General features: G+C 35.9%; 1 protein-coding gene across 1 annotated transcript in view; it reads left to right on the forward strand.

Moving 5' to 3' along the window:
- GALNT13 (polypeptide N-acetylgalactosaminyltransferase 13) overlaps positions 1 to 16,604 on the forward strand; it is a 519,423-nt gene that overhangs the window by 342,411 nt on the left and 160,408 nt on the right. Inside the window, exon 9 of the mRNA XM_084800140.1 lies at positions 14,843 to 15,023. Within this exon, the coding sequence (XP_084656266.1) occupies positions 14,843 to 15,023 (181 nt within the window). The remainder of the gene's footprint in view (positions 1 to 14,842; positions 15,024 to 16,604) is intronic.

A 16,604-nucleotide genomic window follows, 5' to 3' on the forward strand; every position in this document is an offset into this window, starting at 1 on the left:
ATTCACAATTCAACTAGCGGGGGCAGGGCGGGGGGTAGTTGAAAACAGAGCCATGTTTTATTATTCCTTCTCTGTATTCATAGCTCAGAAGGATGCTTGACACAAAGTCAATGACCAGTGTGTATGTGCTGAACAGATGTCAGCCAAATCCTGAGAGAAAATGTTAGAGAAGACAGACGGGTCACTCCCAGCTCTCAAATTCATCAGCAGGCTGGCAAAACACTTGACCACTTTACAAGTTACACAGGAGAACCACTTTACAAGTTACACAGGAGGACCACTTTACAAGTTACACAGGAGACTTCACTTCAACTAAAGGAGACAACAAAAATTTGGTCAGGATTTACTGTGGGGGAATCTCAGGAGCAGGAGGGCAGCTATTTTCTAGAGTACTAGGTTTTTATTTTTTTTCTTTATCTGAAGTATTTGTGTATATTTCTGGCATGCGTAGAAGAGCAAGAGATGCCACACACTGCAGCAGGGTACCCAGGTGGTCTACGGATTCAAAGCAGGCTGTTTGGGCATGAATTCTAGGGCAGCCTCATGCAGCTGGCATGACTTTCACTGTGGCAAGCAGGAACAGATGCTACTGAGATCTGTCAATCTTATCAGACACCAGCTGACACCAATATATAAGCAAAGTGACTCACCTGAATATTGTTTAACAAATCACAGGCTCTTCTTCCCAATATTTCGTCATGTATACATACACACAGTTGAGCTTTAGCCATGATGTCAATTGTAAGGCAAGGGAATCATTTACTCTAATGTTTGGGCTTTTTAAAAAAAAATGTTCCCCTTAAATATACTGCTAAAGTTTCCCTAAACTTCCAGGATTTTTCACGCTTTATATTATTGGCTGTGGAAAATATAAGATGAGCTTATTTTCCTATATATAATGCATTGCTTTCTTTCTCTAAAGTTATCTTCCTGGTGACACCTGCATCACAATTAGGAAATTATTATTATTTTTTTTAATGTAGGAATGTACTCCCTACTTTTTTCCTGTATGGCCACTTTATGTCCTGGAGGCTACATTGTATTTTTTATTCCCAGCCTGCTCTATTTATACAATCAATTTAAGCAAAAGATGGAAGATTTCCCACAAAACAGTCATGGCCACGGGTTGCCCAGTAGATCTAAAGGAGACATGGGGTTTTCTAAAAATATCAGCTGCCCTAATAAGATGCAGAAAACGACTCCCAAAAGTGCAGTTCTGTAATGTGGTGATTCTAAAGGTCAAAAACTGCAGGGACAGAAAGTTGTTGAAAGGCAGAATATCAATAGTGTATCCATCATAAAATCTTGGCATGTGCATACCCGGAGTATTGCCATTGTGAATCTTAATTGTAGAGGATGGAAATATTTGTTTATGAGTTTAAAAGAGAATTAAAGCCTCCATCGTGGCCACTACTATCTTACCATGCATATAAAGCACAACCGATTTTATTTCAAAGCAGTGGTTTATCTCAGTTTTATGTTCAGTAAAAGAATTCTCATTTGTTCTCCATTTCTGTTTTATGCCTTCCCTTTTACTCCCTATACTTTCCTCCAGTGCCATCCAATAGTCAGGGTACGAGTACAGCAAACAGAGCAACGAAGATTAAAAAGACTAAAGCCTTTTGAAAGATTAGTTCTTTGAAATTTTTGTACAATAAATTTTGGCCATATTCACCCCTCCCACAACTCCACCCAGACCCAGTCTGTTTTCCCTACCATACATCCTGATGAGCTCTTTTATTACCCACCCCACATGCATCATGTGCAGTTTGTGCTGCTCTTAAGTACATGGAAATGTCATCTTCTGCTGCAGCTTTATTGACCTAACAGTGGCAACATTTCCAAGAAACTGACTCCATTCCCAGCAGCTGTCAATGGCCAACATCACCAGGCTTTAGGTGGGATTCCAGGTCTACCTCTCTTCCTTTTCCTGGGATTTTGTTTGGCTTAAGCTTTCATGAGAAACCTATTTTGGATCCAATCTATTATGTTCTTTAGAAAGTGAGTAGAAGTTGTTAAAAACAACAACAACAACAACAAGAACTCAATCTACTGCCTTTGGGAAATTTATTGCTAGGTTAAAATGGGAAATCTGTGAGAAGGGACAATGTGAATACACATTTATGATTAGACATTTAGAAACAAGACTATAGACTGTTTTAGGGTTCCTTCCTCTTTTTCCTTCTTCTTTCTTCTTCTTTTACTTCTTTCTTTTTTCTTTCTTTCTTTTTTTCTTTCTTTCTTTCTTTCTTTCTTTCTTTCTTTCTTTCTTTCTTTCTTTCTTTCTTTCGAGACAGGGTTTCTCTGTGTACCACTGGTTGTCCTGGAACTCACTCTATCTATAATATATCAGGGCTCCTTCTTAGACCACATGTAAGCCTTTCTTACCTGAAAATGTTTTTACATGACTACAGGTATGGAATTATACACAATAGATACAAGAATTAAGCATATGCTGAAAAATAAATCACACATTTTTTTTTTGCAAAGCTCTAATTTTAATCATTGTATTAAATAAACCAAAGTCCACTCAGACATTTTTAATTAAAATTATATTGTTATGTGTTTAGTTTCCTCACTTATTAAAGATGAAAATTGCTTATATATGAAGTAGATATACTGTTTATTCTGTACAAATAACCTTGGAAAGTTTTTGGTAAATTAGGACAGTGGTTCTCAATCAGTGGGTTGTAACACCTTTGGGAGTTCAAGGGTCCTTTTACAAGGGTCACCTAAGATCATAGGTATTAACATTATTATTCATAGCAGTAACAAAATTATAGTTATAAAGTAGCAACAAAAATACTCTTATATTTGAGGGCCACAACCTATGCAATGGTAATAAAGTGTCATAGCATTAGAAAGGTTGAGAACCACTGCTTTACGACAAAGAATATGTTCAGTGTTTTTCAGACATGATTAATGTTTTGATTCTTTAATTGCTAGTGGTGAAGACATCACTTTGAGTAGATACACAATAAAACATGGTAGAATTATATAGAGCCATTTCAGTAATGTTGAAAAATTTACCATAATCTGAAGCCAAAACTTACTTAAAATTTTTAATACCCTTCAGAGACTCATTCAACAATTTAAAAGTCATGTATCCTAATATAATGCAATTCAAAGCTGTGCTATGCAATGGTGATAGAAAAAATACCATCTTAGATTTTTCACAATTAAATCATTAAGCTTTTTTTAAAAAAACAAACAAACAAACAAAAGGTTTCCGTGTTCAGTAAAAACATTGCTAGTCATTGCATGTAGTCACCTCAGATCTAAGTTTGGTATTCAGTGTGAGAGCAGGCATGTGCAGTACGAAGTGTAAATACTTCATTGCAGAACCAAGGCTAGAGTAAAGCCTTCCATGGTGGTGCAAGTGAATGGTGCATACTCAGATACACATAGGACTCAGTAAACATCTGGTTTTTTAAAGTAATCTTTTGGTCCATGTGCAGCCGGAATGCTTTTACTGTTTCCAAACCTTTATGGCCCAACATTCAGTTTTGTTGCCTCCATAAGAATCATGCCCGCACAGTTTAAGAAAAGTCATGTATCCTGAGTGTCTCCTCCCTGCAGACTAAGCTTCATGTTACCAGGATGTGCCATGCAATTTTCCAAAGGAGGGATACCACCAACATTCCTAGCCAGCTATGATATCTATAAATCAGACTTTGTTTCTTGAGACAAGGTCCGTGACTGGCCTGGAACTTGCCAAGTTGGTTGGTTGTCCAGGGAGGATCAGACAGCTGTAGGTATCTATGTTTCTGGAGGTAGATTATAAGTGTATACCAACAATTCTTTTTTCACTTGTGTCCTAGGCATTAAACTCAATTTGTCACACCAGCATGGCATTTACTGACTGCAGCATTTCCCCAGATCTACATATCCACATCCACCCCATTTTTAAAAACCATGTTCTTCTGTTATAGATGAAGTAAATTTAGCTTGCTTGAGTACTGATGTGTTTATTGAAATTTTAGGTTTATTTTCTATATCCAAAAATCATTTTCAACCTTGATTCTTCTTCTGTTAATGTTGACTTTTTTAAGGATGCCCAAGACTAAATATCATTTACTAATTCTACAATTTCACTATATCTGGTTTGAGACCAGAATCCAACCTTTAAATTTTAAATATGTGTTCTGTTATTTTCTATACAAATAAGTTCTCTTCACAAGAGCAGTATTTGATTAGCCTGAGTTATAACTTAGTGGTAGAGGGATCGATTGGTCTGCCAAAGCCCTTGTATGACCCAAGATATTGTCAAACAAAATGAACCATTTCGATATAAAGTACAAGTACTGGATAGGTTTTTTCAGCCGGCTGAATCTCTCTGTTACCCCTGGAAATTGACAAGATAAAGGCCACAGTAGCTTGATATAGACAAACCCTCAATTCTATCCACACCAAGATATGACTCTATAGTAAGATACAGTGGCACACATCTGTGATCTCGCACTGAGGAGGGTCAGGAAGGGGGATCATGAATTTGGGTGTATTGGGCTGTATAACAAGAACTTGTCTCAAAGAAGCTACCAGAAAGAAATGACTTTAGTTCTAATGAATAACAAATCACATATATGTCCTGTTACAAATTAAAATGAGTAAAGCTCAACTCAACAGACAAGTAAAGATGGCATCCCTAATCAAAATAATTATCAGGTTCACTGTCAGTTGTAGTAGGCCAACACAAAACGATCTACTATTTGTGTGTGTATATTTTGATGATTTTGTTTGTTTTGTTTTGTTTTCCTCTCTCTCTCTCTCTCTCTCTCTCTCTCTCTCTCTCTCTCTCTCTCTCTCTCTCTCTCTCTCTGTCTCTATCTCTCTCTCTGTGTGTGTGTGTGTGTGTGTGTGTGTGTGTGTGTACAAAATGGAGAGTGGAAGTACAAGTGGTGATTAGAATATACACTCTCACTATCATTGGTTTTGTATTTGCAAAACAATGAAAGCAACAATTATTGCTTCTCATTCAAGTCTATTAAAACATGTCTGGGGAATATCACATAATTCTTCGTATTTCTATATGTCCCTTTAATAAATTAATCAATATACACTATAAACCTAAATTAGATAGACATATTATTAAGTTTATCTTTTAAAATTAAGATTATTTTTTACAATCTAAATTGCATCTTACATTTACAAAGAAATCACGATGCTTTTTAGATATAATGTATGCATATATACCACATAGTCCTATATAAGTATGAATAAATAAAATCTCCAAACTCAAACACAAGTATAAATATTTAATGATATGAAATACTAAAAATTAACAGATGAGTGACTGTTATAAAGGTAGATAGTAAGTGTTATATTTCAGTGAAAACAGATCAATAAAAGATAGGATAGCCTGGAAACTGTTTACAGGAAGCAAGCATGAGAGCTAAGCCTAATAGAGGGCATAATAGGTAGAGAAGCACATGCAGTAATTCATAATTTTAATTCCCCAAATTGTGTCAGGCTATTACACGCCTCTCTGTTTCATTATCATCACCCTAGGACATTATCATCTCGCCCCTAGATTATTGCAATCACTCCTTAATACGTCTCTCCAGTTTACTGTGTTCAAATTCATTTTCCAAGTAAAGGCTAAATGTCTTTATGTAAGATAGTTTGCCTTAATCATCACAACAGCCCTCTTGGGTACATCTTTCTAATCTTTTTTATTACCTACAACCTACAGTAGCAAGTGAGGTCACTCAGCTAGTAAGGGGCCGAGCAGGGATCGAATCTCAGCATCTAAAGACACACTCATAACCAACCATTGATCCATGTGGCCTCCATTGTATGTCATTTATTTTTATTATTGTGGATGCCACAAGCCATGGTTTGATGCAGAGATGGTAGCCGGTAAGGAAGAAGTTGAAATTCAGAATAAAACAGGTAGTTACCTGTATCGGTCTGGCACATTCTTATATTGTAAAAAAAAATTCCTTTTGAAATACAATCTCAGATGCTATCTTATGACAGTTGCTTAAATAATTTTTTATTGACTTGAGAGAAGGTCTTATCCTCTAGCTTAGGCTGCCCTTGGAGTCCGTATGTAGCCCAGCCTCTGCTTGAGCTTCCAGGCACCCTCCTGACTCAGCCTCTTGAGATCCTAGATTATAAGCATGAGTTGCAAGCCAGCTGTTTGTGAAATGTACGATCCATAATTAAAATGTCACTGCTGTAAATGCCAAAAAACAAAAAAGTTAATTTTTTACTGTAAGAAGAAAATCAAGCATATAACCAAATGAGCAATGAACATCCTGCATTTTGATAACTACTCCATATCGTCAAAAGAAGTTTATAAAAAATAGCATCTGAAAACAAACATAGTTACTAGCTTTAATTATGTGTGGATAAAAGATTATTTGTATTTCATACACAGGCAATTTTGGTTGAAAGAGATAAAATACATAAATATTAATCTGTAGGGAGCCTCACAAACAATAATAAGATATGCTTGATGATATAAATAAATCTAGGAATTACCAGGTCATGTGGAAGAGGCAATTGCTCTATTTGGTTTATCCTATTTGTTTAGTTCTTGTGAAATAATTTCAGAAAACATAATGTATTCTAGCTGAAAAAAAGTTGACTATCCTTTCAAACTTATCACTGTGTATCTAAACAGTTAGATACTGATAATACAATTCTTAAAGAAATGCACAAGTTGTGATTTTAATGTTTTGTTTCAAAAGACAGAAATCAACAACACTGTATCGACAACAAAAATAAAAGACAGACAAGAAATCACTTTACTTGTTTCTAAATTAAGCAACAAGATCTCCAAATAGCTTCTACAATCACAGTTTAATTCCGATGGAAAATTCAAATCCTTGAAAATTTACAATGTTTCACAAATGTACATAGATAGTGGAGACAACAATAGAATATAGCTGTTTGTGGTGAGACTGTAGCTCAGTTGATTCAGTGATTGTCTACTTTGTATTTTGCTATGGGCTCAAACCCCAGCACTTTCTAAACCTGGGTTGGTATTGTAGGCATCTTATACTAGCACTTGGAACCCAAATTTAAAAGTTATCCTCAGCTACATAGGAAGTCTAAGGGAAAGTTGGACCACAAAGGAACTTTTCTTTCTTTCTTTTTTTTTTCTGTGTGTGTGTCTTTTTTTAATTTTTATTAATTTATTCATATTACATCTCAATTGTTAGCCCATCCCTCGTATCCTCCTATTCCTCCCTCTCTCCTGCTTCCCCCCCTACTCCCTTCCCCTATGTCTGTGACTGAGGGGGACCTCCTCCCCCTGTATATGCTCATAGGGTATCAAGTCTCTTGGTGACCTATTATCCTTCCTCTGAGTGCCTCCAGGCCTTCCCATCCAAGGGACATGGTCCAATATGGGGCACCAGAGTTTGTGTGAAAGTCAGATCTCCTTCTCCACTTAACGGTGGAGAATGTCCTGTCCATCGGCTAGACTGGGTAGGGGTTCGAAGTTTACTGCCTATATTTTCCTTGGCTGGTGCCATAGTTTGAGGAGGACTCCAGGGCCCAGACCCACCTGTAGTTTTCCAGAACCCTCTGGATCCTTCTATTTCCTCTTTCTCCCAGGAACTTTTCAAGAAGAAATTCTTTTTGTTTCATAATGCATCCTTTGGTTTTGATTTGTGTTCCTTTGCACAGCTCCTAGAGTGCTGCAATTGCTAGAGATAAGTGTCAACACCTGGGATGAGCATTCTTCCTACGGGTATTATAGTATTGCTTTCCTTGTTCAAAATTGTTTAGCTATTCTTCCAAAATATTTACCAAAGAAACTGGTAGAGAAATAACCAAGGTAATCACAGTCCATGCAGCTTGTAGGCACTACTCACATAGTTTATATTAAAACTTACATTTTAACTTCTTCATTTTGGTCTAGAACAGTGTTTCTCAATCCTTTGGGCTCAATATCAGATATCCTGCAATCAAATATGTACATTGATTCATAACAGCAAAATTATAATTATAGAGTAGCAACAAAAAAAAAACTTATGACTGGGGGTGACCACAACATGAGGAACTGTGTTAAAGGGTAACAGCATTAAGAAGATTGTGAATTGCTGATCTAGTGCACGGCAACTACTTGTCAGTATGTGATAAATTAAGTGTTTATATTTACATTAACTTATTATGATATTACCACAGATCAGTCTTAGCAATGAATATTATTGTGTATTACTATTTTATATTTTATTTGGAGAGAAGCTTTGCCCAAATTAATGTATTGAGTGTATATGACATATTCTATGAGCACACATGGCTGATGGGTGATGACTCTTATTTCAAGAGTAAGCCATCAAGAACAAGTATTTACTGAGATATAGAGCAGTTGCTAACATCTCTAGTAAAGCTTATAAACATATTTAAGAGGCAAAATCATGGAAGTTTTGCATTCTGCCTTATAAATCAGCAACCATTACTAAGAATTTTGTATTTGTGTTTGTATGCTTAAGTTATCTTTGCTATTTAGCAAGACAGCATAAAACCAGCACTTCCCACTTTACCTATTACATTACAAAGGGCAGATATCATTATGGCCACAGTATTTCAATAAATGTCATTCTTTGTTGTGTATACATGCTTAAAGTACAGTGGAGGGAAATGTTTTTCTTACCCTACCAGATTCCTGGTGACTGATACTCCTATTGCTAAGACATATAAGAAAAGAAGATCATTAAAAAGTACTTAAAACACAGCTGTATGAGGTGGGAGTTTCAGAAAGGAAGACCCAAAGACTCATGGATGTTATGCATTTTAATTAAATTAAAATGTATTGAATGAGTCATGAAGTATAACTAAAGTGAATGGTTTCATGTAATAAAGAGAGGTAAAGGTAGAAAGATTTAGCCATCCTTATTTGGTCAGATTCTTCTTGGCCCCAGAAGATGGCCTAAGACAAAAAAAAAAAAAAAAAAAAAAAAAAAATGAGGATCTTAGGACTGATTTTCAGGTTATGCCTGTCAGAGAATATTTTTGTTACCATATTTTAGGTGAGAGAGTCACAGGGAGGTCAGAGTTTTGTTTGTTTGTTTTCCTCATGCCCCGCCCATGGTCAAGTTCATGTATTTGGAGTTACTATGTTCTGAGTCATATTATTAACCTAGAACCCATAAGACCACAACTGTGATACTTCCTGGAATTTACTTGGTGGATATAGAGATTCCTAGCCATCTGACTTAATCCCAGTGCTAATACACATTTGCAATATAGAAGCAAAGACAGAAATCTGAGGGCGGATGTCTATAACTGCTCTCATGGAGGACTCACTGTACTGATTCTGAAGTTTCTGTGTTGTACCGCCTATATGCTTATAATGATATACCTTTTTTTTTCCAGTCATGTTTTTATGTTTTGAAATACGTTCCTTTTGCAGTGCTACCGGCTTGTCATTTAGGATAAATTCTGTGGCTTCCTGGTGATGGCTGTCTGTGATTGGCTCCATATAGATCCACCTGTTCTTGGTAGTGATCATCTTCAGTGCACATTCTCCTCATTTTCATAAACCGCTTTTGCTTTGGACACCATTGTTCTGACATCCAAGAGCTTGTGAAGAGAGTGTGGTCTTAGTCTTTCTGTCACGGCCGAGAGCCGTCAACTGTCTTTCTTACTTGTGCAAACACTTGCTGACCGGCTATATTGCTCGTCTATAGCTCATCCTTTTTTTCTAGGCACCATATTCTATAGGTGGTGCCCAGAAACCAGTTGAATCTAGCAGGACATTTACTCACTATATCTTTTCACCTGCAGATTCTGCTGTACCATCAGCCCCAACGCCTACTCCCAGGGTTTCCTAAATTTGAGGCACCCTTCCCATTATACTAGACACAAGCTTTTACCCTGTGCTAAATACTGTCCAAAAAAACATGTTTCTCTTTGTTCCAATCGTGGTACCAGAATAGATACCCATTTTATTCGCTATTCATAGGATTCTATCTGGTAGGGAAAGTTGAGTTACTCATTTATGCACTGAACCTCCTTTCTTAGTTGGTGAAGGACAAAATTGCTTTTTGTTTGTCTGTTTTTGATCTAATCATTGGAAAACAAGGCAAAATCTTTCTTAATTTTAGTATGGAACTCCTTATTTTAATAAGAAGACCTGCCATCTCCCCTATCTTAATAGTACTGTGTGTTACTTTTCAGAATTCCTGTCACTTTAAAATCCTGGTTTCAGCGAAAATGCTTAGCACTTTGTTAAATCATGTTTCCTTAAGGAAACAATAAATTGCTGTGAGAGTACATATAAGGATGACAGCAGAGCCTGTGAAAATGCTCTGGGTCACTCAACATCCTTATTCACCATAAACCGTGAATCATTTTTTATTTTGTTTTTGTGGTGTATTGTGTCCTCTAAATAATATCCTCAGTTTCCAAGAACTATGAAACAGCATACATTTGACAAGGTAATTTGTCTTAATCCATACTTTAAAAATACTTCACAATATGTGACTTATAGGCACCCCCAAATATGCTTATCTCATTATTCTTCCTTCAGTGCTTTATTTTCTTCATGTTAACCTTGGTAGTTAAATTTTAAATTGTTCATTTACCTATTTGAGCAACATACAGCTAATTGTCTTGTAGCTTCAAGATGGTATTTGGTATTTTGTAGGGCAATAAGAAGGACCAGCCATCTTTGCCTTTTCATAGTCTATATTATAGTTAATAAGAGAAGAAATATAGGAATAGACAAAACCCCTCTTAAAAAACCTTTTGAAATTGTTCTTTTTAAATTATGTTTTTGTTTCTTAAGGGCGGTAGGCCTTTCTGAACGTATTCATGCAAGCTAGTTATCCAACATGAGTTCTGGGTGGTTAAACTGTAGGTGATGAAAACACACTCAGAACTTCTTCAAGAGGAGTACAAGCACAGCTGAAGTAGCTATCCAGCCTATAGAAATGCCTCCTGTGAGATGATGCTTTAGCTGGGATAAGACTTAGAAAGAGGCCTCTCATCTAATGAGAAAGAAATATGACAGAACTACAGTAAGATATAGAGCAAAGAGTAAGCACATAAGGGGATTTCATGTCTAATAAAATGTAATGTGATTTTAGAAACAGGAGAGAGACAATATCACCTGTTTATTGATAGAGAGAAAGAATTACGTTTTATCTTAGAGGAGCTTTGAAAGAATTTAGTTTGTATGTTCTGTTCAGTAACCATCCATTGAAAGATTTGAGCAGTGAAATAAAGTCAAATGGCTAAAATTTTAAAAGACCTTTCTGATTTCTTAGAACAAAATAAACTGCCAGAGAGCAATCACTGATAAAGGAAGTGAAAAACAAGAGGATCAAACTAGGTCAAGGATGGAGACATTGAAAACAGACAGGTGGTGTCATGATTTGAGTTATATTCCCCCAACATTCATAGTAAAGGGCAGAATCCCCTGAGGATTGGATCTGCAAGTAGGTGATGATTAGTTCACAAAAAGGAAGACTTAATCCAAAAGACCTAGAGGATGTTATAAGAGAAGGAAATGGCAACATAGATTTTTCAGTATGGGTCTGTGAGGAGATAGTAAGGAGTTGATCATTTATGATCCAGGAAGAATGCTTTCATCAGGTAATAGATGTTCCAACTTCTTCTACATTAAGCTTGCATTTTTGCTGTTGAAATCATCACAGAGTCAGTATCTAGCATTGTATAGGAACATCTTGAGCAAGTGGATATTCTGTAAAGTATTTTACAGACAATACTACCAATGTTGGTTAATGGGTTAAATGTGGAGAGAGAGAGAGAGAGAGAGAGAGAGAGAGAGAGAGAGAGAGAGAGAGAGAGAGATCAGTGATGCCAATGACTTTGATTTTATTTATGTTTATTTTGACTAGCCATCTGGGAGATTTATAGAACCATTTGTTAATAGTTTGTAAATACCTGGGACAAAATAAGACCAGATTGGTAGAGGACGATTGACTCAAAACTTCAACTATGGTTGTCTCTGAAACAAACAAACAAAAAAGGTATTCAGTAAATATTTGGCTATAATCCATATCTAATTGGAAAAGTCTAGACTAAGATATAAGTCGAGATTTTCAGCATTGAGATCATATCTACGTTAACACAACAAACATGACCAACTGCAAACCTATACAGAGAAATGGAGGTCAACATGGTAGTTTAGAATGAAGATGAAAAATTGGGGAAATAGCACACAGGAAAGTAGATTCCAAGAGTGGAGTCCACCAGCCAAACTCTTCTAGGTACTTACTTGTGGCTTCAGGCATATGTATTTTAGGGATACAGAAGTAAGCATCATTCATGAGTAGAAAAACATGAAAAAAAGATGTGACATGTGTCTATGAAATAGAGTACATAATATTTTAAATAGGTGTGAATGAAACATGACCAATGTGAATATGTTTAAATTTATGATTTCTTTGTGTTTTATAAATTTTGCATTGGCCTTGGATATTTAAGGTGCCCAATCTGAAGTCGTAATGTAGGGTAATTTGTAGGGTGAAATTACGCTATCAACAGAACAGTGGAATAACTAAATGAGATATGTGTCTAAGATATAAACAGTGTGCCTAGATTGATTTACCATTGTGAGAAAAAAGTTAACCATCTCCATTAAAAAGAAGGAGGAATGTAAAGGTGTCTGCAAGTGCATGATAAGTAGATTTTATGCTCAAAGTGTGTCTTAGTTGGGGTTTCTATTGCTGCAATGAAACATGGCCAAAAAACATGCTGAAGAGGAAAGGGTTTATTCAACTTGACTTCTAGAGCATTTTTCATCATTGAAAGGTGTCAGGACAGTAACTCAAATATGACATATCGTGGATGGAAGAGCTGATGTAGAGGTCATGGAAGGATGCTGCTTACTGGCTTGCTCATCCTGTTTTCTTATAGAAGCCAGAATTTCCAGCCCCAGAGATGGCACCACCCACACTGGCTGGTCCCTACCCCATTGATCACTAATTGAAAAAATGGCTTACAGCTGGATCTCTTGGAGGCATTTTCTCAACCCAGGCTCTTCCATTCTAACTTGTGTCAAGTTGGCATACAAAACCAGCCAGTACAAAGGGTAAAGGAGTTATGGAGTATATGAAATGATTTAGGAAAAGATATGTGTCCTTGAGAGGGGTAAGAAGTCCACTATTCTGTTCTTTGCCTAAGTGTTGGATTTGTCATATCTTCCATTAGTTCACTCCTGGATAAGTAGAAGACAAGAAAGAGCAGGCTACAAAATCAAATATGCAAACCATTGTCATGGGTAGAGTTTGTCATCATCACTCTCATTCCGCTTCTGGTAACATATAAATATCCTTAAGTCCGAGACCAGATCATTTCTAACCAACATTACTTTCATGGTCAGTTACTAAATATTGTTCTTTTTTTTTTTTTTACAAAATTCAGAGGCTTAGCCCATTTTTGTCATGGTGAGAAGCATGGTGGCATGCAGGCAGATGCAGTGCTGGAAGGGTAGCTGAGAGCTCTACGTCTGTTTTCAAAGACAGCAGGAAGAGACAGTGAGTCACTGGGGCTGGCTAGAGCAGACCTCCACAACAAAGCCCATCCCCAGTGACACACTCCTTCCAAAATGGTTATAGCTATTCCAACAAGAGCACACCTCCTACTAGTACCAGTCCCTATGAGCCTATGACACCATTTTCAACTGAACTACCACACACAGTGAGTGAAGATCTGTGGCTGTTCAAGTCCACATTATAAAAGTCACAGTCTTTATGTAAGACCTTCTCATACCTTTCTGTTTACTTCAAAATGTCTCAAGATTGTACTTTTTTAATGCAATGCAACTACTGCTATGTCATATTTCTTATTCTGTACTATGTGCTGTTGTTACTGTGTGTGTGTATTTACAAATACTTTTGGCAGTCAGAGGGAAACTTATTAGAGTCAGCTCTCTCCTCTCACCATTCTGGTTCTGAAGACTGAAGTCAGTTTATCAGGCTGCAGGGAGAGTCTTTATTCCATCAGCCCTCTTACTTGCCCTATTTTTCACACTAGAAAAACCAGTGGATGTTTATTAAAGATAGGATTTCCCAATATTTTAATTCATAATTCATTGAATATGCTAATACAAAACGTATGACAGGGTGGGGGCACTGTATACACCAATATGTTATGATAAATTAGTAGCTTTTTGCCTATACAATGAAAATTTTTTGAAATAAATCCTTGTAAAATCTTTATATAATGCCTGTCTTCAACTGCAGTGTATATCTGAGAATATCAATCAAGAGATCCAAGGCATGTTTTCCAAGAGTTTCTGCTTTCAAAGAATCTTTCCTTAAAACCATTTTTGAATAAATAAATGGTCACGATGTTCTTTGAAAAAATGTTTATAATGCAAAAGTAAACCAATACTCAGTGTCTACAAAGAATGACCTAGAAAATTATTTTGAAGGATATGTACATGGTTTACAGAAGAAAAAAATATCCGAGATCATTAATAAAAAGTAGTGACATAAGATTTAGGAAAATATTGATGGCTGGGGTGGGGAAACGTTTACAGTGCCAAGTGCAGGATCGTAGTTGATAGTTTTATCTGCAAATCAAAGTGAGATTTTTACATTGCATATCTATGTCAATTCACAATGAGATTCACTCATAGCAGGATGCTGATACTAAAATATCTATTAAACAATAACTAGGTAACTACTAGGTAACTCAAGTTTCCTAGTAAAATGACATGAAAAGAATGACATCTTACATATAAATATTTGAAGTGCTACAAATATTTAAATAGATCATCTTCCTTTATAAAATGTGATTATCCTAGCTCAAAATATGTGTCTATAGAATATTCTGTTGATATGTGTAACAACTGTTGGTTCAGCCTACAGTATATTTCCCTGTGGCTCTTACACGAGATTCGTCTTTTCTTCAGATCTGGCAATGTGGAGGATCTTTGGAGATTGTGACTTGTTCTCATGTCGGCCATGTTTTTCGAAAGGCAACTCCATATACATTCCCTGGTGGCACTGGCCACGTCATTAACAAGAACAACAGAAGACTGGCAGAAGTTTGGATGGATGAGTTTAAAGATTTCTTCTATATCATATCTCCAGGTATGCAGTGATGAAATTTTCCTTCCTCTAAAAGGGAAAATAAAATTTAAATATATTGAATATATGTCTCATTGTTCTTATTATTCTAAGACCTAAAATGAAATATTATTCATTACCATAATTTCATGGAAAATTATGTGTGAGAAAGTTTTATGATAAGGTAATTTTCACCTGAAATAAAAAAGTATTTCAAACAGACACATTTAAAGATCTCTCTCATCTCTTCTTTATTCTTTGTCCAAATAAAGAAAGATGCACATACAGATCTTTAAATTTGTTTTAATGCATCCTGGAAAACTTTAACTTGTATTTAAACAGGGATGATTTAATAAGCTGTCAATAATTTAAGTAATGAAGCAATGAAACAATACTGTATAATAAATGGCTTCCTACTTGAGTAGAACAAATGTAGTTATACAGAAATAAAAGTAAATGTACACTATAGCTGGGGCATAGGCTATTATCATTATCATTTTAATATATATTTTTACATCCTCTAAAATCTGTCAACATTTTACATGAAAAATTATAATAAGGAATTATTAATAATTGTATTCCACAGTGGAAGAAATTTGTAGGACTTTTTGATGATTTTACTTTGATTTTCTGTTTTCTCCAATAGCCACGTTACTTATTTCTAGAAAAGGACAGAAAATTGATATATTAGGATGAGAATGAAATGACTGAAAAGCGAAGCATAAAGACAAGGAGCTCAATGTCAGCCAGTCTCATAAACAAGCCAAGAAGTAACTGTAGAAAGAGGAATACAATGATTGCCTTCAAGGCGTGAGGACATAGGCTGTAATGTCAAAGTAAAAATTAAAAGGATTTTGGGTCTCGTAACAAACCAATCCAGTGTTCTTTCTTTGATACTTTCTATGCAGTTTGAATGTATTCAGTGACCTTCTTCTGTAACCCATAAGAACAACAACAATTCACATCTTCATGTTTTTTTTTCTGCAGAATAATGTATTACATAGCTTAAAAGAGCAGTTTGCATTGTAAATGGTATGTACTGATTTTTTGGAACTGTATATGATTCCAGTAACTCATTTTATAACAAGTATGAAGAATAGAAAAGCCAGGATGGACCTTCTCGTGATCCATAATTCTATATCAGAAAGAAAAATTGAGGCAGTGTGTGTGTGTGTGTGTGTGAATGTGTTATTAGAAGGACCTTTTCACACTTTTTTCATGTGCCTTCTGTGTCAAGTCAAAATGCTATTTCAAGGGACACAACTTCGTGGCTAGAAGTATTTCCTTTTATAGTAGAAAAATCTGTCCAGATGTTCACAGAGTTCAACAGAACATGTAAAATTTGTAGTAAAGAAGTGACATTTATATAACCTTTTCACATTACTTTGTTGGTATTTTTTAATGGAAGTCATTACTTATAGAAATACATAAATTACAACATAAATAAATCAGTAAAGGGGAAAAGAAATGTATTATGGGGAAATATGTGAAGCTTACATCAACACTGTGAGTGATTGGGGATCATTGGAAACATGTGCCATGGGTTACACCTCCATGGAATGCACACCAGGGTAGAAAGGAATGCTAGGGTAGGCGAAGAGACCT

This window comes from Acomys minous (assembly GCF_964271855.1).
Source record: "Acomys minous genome assembly, chromosome: 10".
NCBI classification, from domain to species: Eukaryota; Metazoa; Chordata; class Mammalia; order Rodentia; family Muridae; genus Acomys; species Acomys minous.